The 8,215-nt window shown below is 32.6% G+C and overlaps 1 protein-coding gene across 1 annotated transcript; it reads left to right on the top strand.

Annotated features, from left to right (window-relative positions):
- The first annotated feature begins 6,673 nt into the window (after positions 1 to 6,673).
- On the top strand, positions 6,674 to 7,752 carry Olfr1056 (olfactory receptor 1056). Its single transcript, NM_147018.2, has one exon. The coding sequence runs from the start codon at positions 6,731 to 6,733 to the stop codon at positions 7,670 to 7,672; it is 942 nt and encodes a 313-aa protein (NP_667229.2). The 5' UTR covers positions 6,674 to 6,730; the 3' UTR covers positions 7,673 to 7,752.
- The last annotated feature ends 463 nt before the right edge of the window (positions 7,753 to 8,215 follow it).

The raw sequence follows: 8,215 nt of genomic DNA, 5'->3' as shown, positions 1-8,215 counted from the left end.
GGTTTCTATCACAATTTTATTTAATGAAATTAAGCAACATAATAAAACATACATAGGTCATAAGCTAGACTTCAGCAAAAGCTTTAGCTATCAAAAAGGTATAAAAGTGACCTGTATGTTAAAAATTTTAGCACATTTACTTTATATGGATGCTTATATGTCAGGCACTTATATCAATTATAAAGTAGAAGTGTCTATGAGGAGAAATGGATGAACAGTGAGGACTGCTGGTTTCCTGTTGATTACAGATCTATCATCAACCTATCATTTATTGTCCTTTCATAAATGATATTTATAAAAAGTCTGTAATAGTAAACTTTTTAATTTTTAGAAGTAATCATTGTGAATATTGAAATTTGTCTTCTATACAGAAGCATAAGACTTGGTGGGAATTGAGGAATGTTATGTGGTTACACTGAGGAGTGAATGAATAAAACATCAAAATCTAAGATGCAAAAAGTAAGATGCATTAAAATATTTTAATACATTTAGTTAAATTTAATAACATGAAATAAATTAAATTCTGTATAATTTCTCAGTAGGGAAATCAAATGGTCCCTGGGTAATTAACAAATTACTCAGTGACATTGTTGTCAGTTATAAGATGTTTGGGGAATAACCAAAAATTATATTCAAGCTCTCAGATGCAGACATCAAAAGGAAGAGACACTTGGAAGGGTGCTTAGTTCCAGTTTTGTTGTTAATCCTAAAGAAGAGCAAGAACACATTTCTGATTATAGGTGAGTAGACTGAACCAGTCTTTGTGGTATCAAATTATTTCTAATGAAAATTCCTAACCACTTCAGTTTCAACTACAGACACAATAATGATCATCATATTTAACTTATACCTATCATTTTGACTTTCCTTAAAAGCCCTGTCTCTCTTTTCTATTATTTCCACACTAATGGGAAATCTGAGGAAAATTAACATTTAAAAAAATTTCCAGGTAAAGTGTTATTACAGCAAATATGATGTTATTCGGCTGTGTATGTGTGATTCAGGGAGATAATACAACATGAGTCTAAATGTTTTCTGCCCCCGACAAAAGCTTTCTTAAGGGGTTTCCAGTTATTCAATAAAGTTAAGGTAACTTTGTCTTTCCCTAGATTTTATGCAGCCATATTTTCATGTTTTTGTAATAACTATGTTTTACTAGTATTTGTATAAATTTGGCTCCCCACAATAGCTGACACTGAGGCAATATCTTTCTTGACTATGCTTACTTTATAGGTAGTTCCAAAAGGCACAAAAAAGAGAGACAGACAGAGACAGAGACAGAGACAGAGACAGAGATCTTACAATTCTGAACCAAAAATAGTATGCTGCTATTAAGAAGTGAGTTGCAGGTGCAAAAATGTGTCAAGACATCTTTAATGGCAATTAGGAATAGTTGCAGAGAACAGAGAACATTGAGTCTTGACACATTAATTAATATTCCTTATTGCTCACATATTATTCTTTAATACTTCAAACTACACCTTCTCAAATGTTTTGTAAACTCTTCATTGTATCGGGAGAAGTGAAATAATTATATATAGACAGTTACTCATAATCATACCTAGAATAGGAAAAGACTTCAGAGCTCAAATGTAAACATAAGCCTGTATTTAGGCTAATGCACATTTCCTCTGTCAACTTCAAATTAGATTTGCCTTACTCTAATCAGTGATAGCCACATATTAAACAATTGCTTATAAGAAGTATGTAGACATTCCTTTTCATTCAATTTGTTATAAACTCTATGTCATTCTAGATTTGATATTGCCTTGTGTCCTACGTTCTACACAAACAGGCTAAGAATTTTTATCCCAATTTAGATTTCACTAAGAAATTTAGGAGTACCATGCCTGTACTTATGTCAAAAATGTAGTAAATTTTAACATAGATGCCCTGGCAGCCACATCAAGGCAGGAGATCAGAGGTTTTATTACAGGAAACAGCAGCTGATATCAAATATTTAATGCAGTTATGAAATACCACAGTACATGCTTGGACTGCACTTTACCTTTGCTGTTATATCCCAAATATAAGAGATGCCATACTTTATGTCATAGCTGCTATTTTTGCACCCATTACAAATTAAAATGAAAAGGTATTTTTGAGTATTGTGGCGGAAGGCCTGCTTACATTATTGACAGATGCTAGTTATGTGACAGAAGTGGTAAAGTCAGACATGTAAATACACAGAAGTTTGACCAAGCATTTGAGAATCTTAGATAATGAGATGCAATGAATAAATACAACCTTAAAATAACTAAAATTATTACTAAAATGCAGTTTTTAAGAGAATTAATAAGTATATTTGGGAAACTTGTCATTTCTACCCAATAGGAGTATATTTAATAGTATTAAATGATACTTAGGTTATATTTGGTAAAATTCATGTTATGCAGTTTTATCCTAAAATTATGAATAACAGTTGTACAGATAATATATATATATAATATATACACACACACACATATATATGCACACACACACACACACACACACACACATATATATATATATATGAGGGAAAGAAACTTAAGAAATCTATTTTATTTGTAGAGATTGATCCATTCATCTGAGATCAGTACTCAGCACAGGAGTAAATATCTGACAAAATTATCTAATGGAATATAATACTATTTTGTGTGCTGACATCAAAAATGTAAGACTCTTGACCACTAACCACCTTTTCCAGGCCCCATTTCCTTCCACTGAGTTCAGTCATCCAGCCTGAGTATGAGGGTCTGTACCTAGGCTTAGTGCGTCTTGTTATGTGGTATTTGGTTGATGTCACTGGGTGGCCTGCTCTTTTTTGAAGGGTAGTAGATCTGGGGTACTGGAGAGGTTGGTAATTAGGAAATGGGAGAAATTGAGGAAAGGATGACTGCTGTTAGGATGTATTGTATGAAAGAATAAATAAAATATATATTAAAACAAAAAGAAAGATAAATAAGATTAAATAAATGTGTGTGTCAGGGGGTGAAACTCACAGATATCCACTATATACTTTAAATTAACTCATGAGATATTGGAATTTGTACATTACCTCATTTTCCAAACTTAGAAGTTGAGACAATTTATAATAATTCCATGAAATTCACCAATGTGTACTGCAATTTGTACTTACCTATTGAGATAAAATCGTGAATTTTGTTTTCATTTTATACATTGGGTAGAAAAACAGTCTCTCTTTAGTTTTTCAGATTGTTGCATGAAACAAATATATCAGAAATAAGGGGGATTGTTCATTTGACAATTAAAAAATAATATTGTCTGGCTGTTTCAATCATTGCTTCCTCATCTAGAGAGCCAAGCCTGATGCAGTTTTTAAAGCAACTGAAAGTTCTTCTTTCCCTTGATTTCTTCTTTCATTTCCTTGAGCATGTTTTTGGTTTTTACCACTTGTTCATCTTAGTTATTCTACTTGCTAAATTTTATATTCTAATATGGTGTGATTGGTTGGTCCCCTCTACATAATAGGCAATCCATGTGCTTCAGATCGTTCATCCAACCCGTTGTATCTCCTGGGAAACTGTGATTCTATAAGGTAAGAGTGAAACTTGTTATAAATCTTCACTTTCTTCTGATCAGATCAGGTGAATGAGAGAGAGAGAGACAGAGACAGAGAGATAGAGAGAGGAGAGTATAGGGAACTTTCAGGATAGCATTTGAAATGCATATAAAGAAAATATCTAATAAAAAATAGGTTAAAAAAAGAAAAAAAGAGAGAGAGCTGAAAGAGAGAAGACAATGGTCTAGTCCATATTCCAGCCACTTGGGAGTCTGAGGGAAGGGCATCGTGACTTCAAACCCAGCCTTGGAAACTAAGGAAAACTGTCTCAAAATGATAAATAATCAAAAGGCTGTGGTTATTGTTACATTTTTGTATATAAACATCACATTCATTGGCAAATTCTACAAAGATGATATATCAATATCTTGTTAGAAGGAGAATATATTGATCCTTTTGTACTGATTGTAGCAATGTGAAGCAAAATAGAGCTTAATATAGTGAGTGACATGCATGAAACAAAAATACGTCACATTTTCAGATAGTTGAAAACTGAAAGAAGCCATGTCACTGAATAAGGCTACTAATTTGGTGATTACAGAATTGAAAGGGTGTGAACTATTGACTAAAAGGATCCCTCACATATATCCATGCATTAATAATTAGTGAAAAATGAGGCAATGTGTTTGACAAATAATGGTGTGGTTATAGGACAAGGTTTGAATGAAGGAAAGAAGTAGCATAAAATTGGTACCATTAAAATGATTGAAATTTGAAGATAATTTAGAATATTTTGATTTTAATATCACAAATTACAGACATATCACTTATTTTAAAGGTACATCATGAAGCTTTACAAATAATTTAATTTAAATATATGGGCAGTTTTATATCCTTAAGGAGTAGGAGCCAGGAACATAGCACCCTTGCCAACTTAGATAGGAAAATTTATAACCTATTTCCACTTAACTAAAATTTCCATTTAGAGAATATTGAAGTCCAGAATTCTCATCTTTACAACACGTTATCAACCTCAATGTTGTAAGACTTTCTAATACCATTATTCACACATATGATCACATATTCATTATACTCCATCCAATCATGTGGATCAATGAATTATAGTCACAGGTTTTCCAATCTTAAATTCATTAACTGAGCATCATATTAGCCAATATTTAAAATAGTAAACATACTTCTTTATTTTTAAAATTTAAAACATAGATATAATTTATGATACATGTTGCTATCAATAATACATTAATGTTACTTATAAATTGTATTGTAATATTTTTTAGTTCATTTTTCTTTCTTTTTTTCTTTCTTTTTTTTTTTTTTTTTTTTTTTTTTTGGTTTTTCAAGACAGGATTTCTCTGTATAGTCCTGGATGTCCTGGAACTCACTCTGTAGACCAGGCTGGCCACAAACTCAGAAATTCACCTGCCTCTGCCTCCCAAGTGTTGGGATTAAAGGTGTGTGCCACCGTTCCCAGCTAATATTTTTTAGTTCTTATAAAATATATTTTTATTTTTGAGAATTTTATACATGTATAAAATGAAATATGATAAAATATACTCTCTATATTCTCCCTTCAATCCTCCCATGTATCCCCAATTAAACAGCTATCCAAAATTCATGTCTGTGTTTTTATAATACATAAGTCCCCTTACTGCTGTTCAAGTATGAATGGCTATGATGCATGAGAAACCAGGCAGGGCCCACATCCTCAATAAAGAATGATTTCTGTTCCTTGAAAATGGATCAACTCCAAAGAGTTTTTCAGTAACAGAAGAGCCTGGAGAATAGTACCTCCCCGATTTGTGCCAGTATTTCAGCTAGCTTGACCCTGTGCAGGTCTTGTGCAGATAACCAAGGAGTCCTGACTGTAATGATTAAGTCATGCCAGAAGACATTTGTTATATACATATAACAAAGTGTATGTGTGTGTGTGCATGCACATCTGGGTTTTTCTAGCCATAATTAATTTAGGAGTATAATATTCCTCATTTTTTATATTCTATACAATATTCTATACAATATTTTATATATAATATAAATACTTATTATATGTTGAAACATTTGTTTATAACCAACCAGACATATAAAACATATCAGAAAGGAATTTTTTAAGTGCAGATTTTAAAAACTTCAGTTGGTAATTCAGATCTATAAATATTTAGCTGATGAAAAATAAAATAATGTTTTAAAGTAGTCAGAATTAAAACATGAGCATGGTAAATTGCTATGGGCATCATTGCTTTTTAGGCATCTAATATTTGTTTGCTTGTTTTTGTATGCAATTTGTTTAAAATTAATTTTTTCATATGTAGTTACTCCTAGTAACCACAGATCTTTCTTTGGTACCGCATTTGTTGTTCCTCCTACATCACAGTAGACATTCCCTCAGGTTGAAGATATCATCTGCTCATTTAGTCATATACTTCTAATAGTGAATTATGTATATCGTACATGTTCATTTAAGTACAACTTGACAGGTTAATTACTATGGTTGTACATGCACATTTAAAATGTACTAGAATGAATAATGAATGGTAACAAAAGAAACAATTCAACGATCTAAGTTCTGAACTAATGCAAGAGTGAGACCAATTTCCAACTGTTCACTCCAGATGGATTCAAAGCATAACAGGATGAGGATTCAGTTTCATAATATTGAATAGATAAGGAGCCAGGATAATATTTGATAGAAGATGCTGAAAGCAGGAGATATAAAGCAATTCCTATATAGGGAGTTGGTGATGGTTGCATAGATGAGTAACAATGTAAAGCTGAGACACATGTGAATGATTTTTTTTTCATTTTACTTCTCTCTAAAATGATGTTTCACAAGTATATGTATTTTAAAGCAGAAGCACTTAAAAAGATCAGAATTCTTAATCTACATCAATCATCTTTTAAATGATATATTTGCACACACAATTATGAGGAAATTATACATACTTTGCAGATATGTTCAACATATTTCTGAAAGACAATGTAAATGAATACACTATGCAGTGTGCAACATTTTTAACCTTGTATCAGTGTTCAGTACGCAGATGAATCATTTAAAATTACTTTCTTTCAAAGTAAGCAAATGAAGAACATATAAACATAGGATTCTCTTACACAATGTGACTTGAATTTTGAAATTTTAACAGGTAATTTCCTGAACCCAGTGTGCTTTGAAGATTGCTCCAAGTAAACACTTCCTGAACTCTCTAGATGGAAAATCAGAACCTCTCTGTGCTGAATGAGTTCATACTTGTGGGCATCACAGATCGCCCTGAACTACAGGCTCCCTTTTTTGTACTATTCTTTCTCATCTATGTTGCCTCTGTTGTGGGAAATTTGGGCATGATTGTCCTTACCAAGTTGGATGAGAGGTTGCAAACACCTATGTACTTTTTTCTCAGACATCTAGCTTTCATTGATTTTGGGTATTCAACAGCTGTGGGACCAAAAACGTTGGTAAGCTTTGTAACAAATAAAAATACCATCCCCTATAATTGGTGTGCATTCCAGCTATCTTTGTTCATCTTCTTCATCATTAGTGAGTTATTTGTTCTGTCAGCTATGGCTTATGACCGCTATGTGGCCATTTGCAACCCGCTGCTCTATACTGTCATCATGTCACAGAAAGTCTGCTGGGTATTGGTGACAATTCCTTATCTCTTCAGTGCCTTTCTTTCTCTGATCACCACCATCAAAATTTTTATTTCATCCTTCTGTGGCTATAATGTTATTAGCCATTTTTATTGTGACAGTCTTCCCTTACTGACCTTGATCTGTTCAGGCACACGTGACATTGAACTTATCATATTGATCTTCTCGGCATTTAATTTGATTTCATCCCTTTCTGTAGTTCTCGTGTCCTATACCTTTATCCTGGTGGCCATTCTCAGGATGAACTCTGCAGAAGGCAGACATAAGGCTTTCTCTACCTGTGGGTCTCACCTTACAGTGGTAGTTATATTGTATGGGACTCTGTCTTTTATGTATATACAGCCCAAATCTAGCCACTCTTTTGAGAATGATAAAATGGCCTCTGTGTTCTACACCTTGGTAATTCCTGTGCTAAATCCCATTATCTACAGCTTGAGAAATAAAGAGGTAAAAGGTGCCCTTCAAAAGCTATGGAAAAATGTCTGTAAAGTTTGTATTTAAACTTCAGTTCAAAGGGGAGATATCTCAGAAGCACAAAGTTTGCCTAACATATCCACATCTCTTGTTGCACTCTTGGGTCCTACAAGAAATAAGTAAATAAAGCTAAATTTAATACTTAATGTATATTAAATTAATCTGATTATATACTATTCCACATAACATGTACTAGACTTTTTAAATACACTGGACCTAAAAGGCATAGTGATTTTGAAATGTTTTCCTTCTTTTCAAAATGCAGTTTATTAGAACTGGCTTTTATTTTAGTATTAAACTTGGTTTTACAAAAAGTTCCATGCTGGAGTCTAAAGTTTGGTATTGTTCTTACATTGGCATTTGCCTATGATGAAATGGATGAGAAACATTCATGTGTATACCCCACTTTAGACTTTCTTTGGCTAAAGACATCTTAGAATATTTAAACATGTATTTTTCTTTTCTTTCTTATGTCATCTACATCATACTGGCATGCTACCATTAAAAAGGAATATTTTCTGTTTTATGGTCTATATATATGCTTTGCAAAGAATAGTGTACAATTTAACT

This window comes from Mus musculus, chromosome 2 (genome assembly GCF_000001635.26).
Source record: "Mus musculus strain C57BL/6J chromosome 2, GRCm38.p6 C57BL/6J".
NCBI lineage: Eukaryota > Metazoa > Chordata > Mammalia > Rodentia > Muridae > Mus > Mus musculus.
This window is presented reverse-complemented; position numbering and strand designations above follow the sequence as displayed.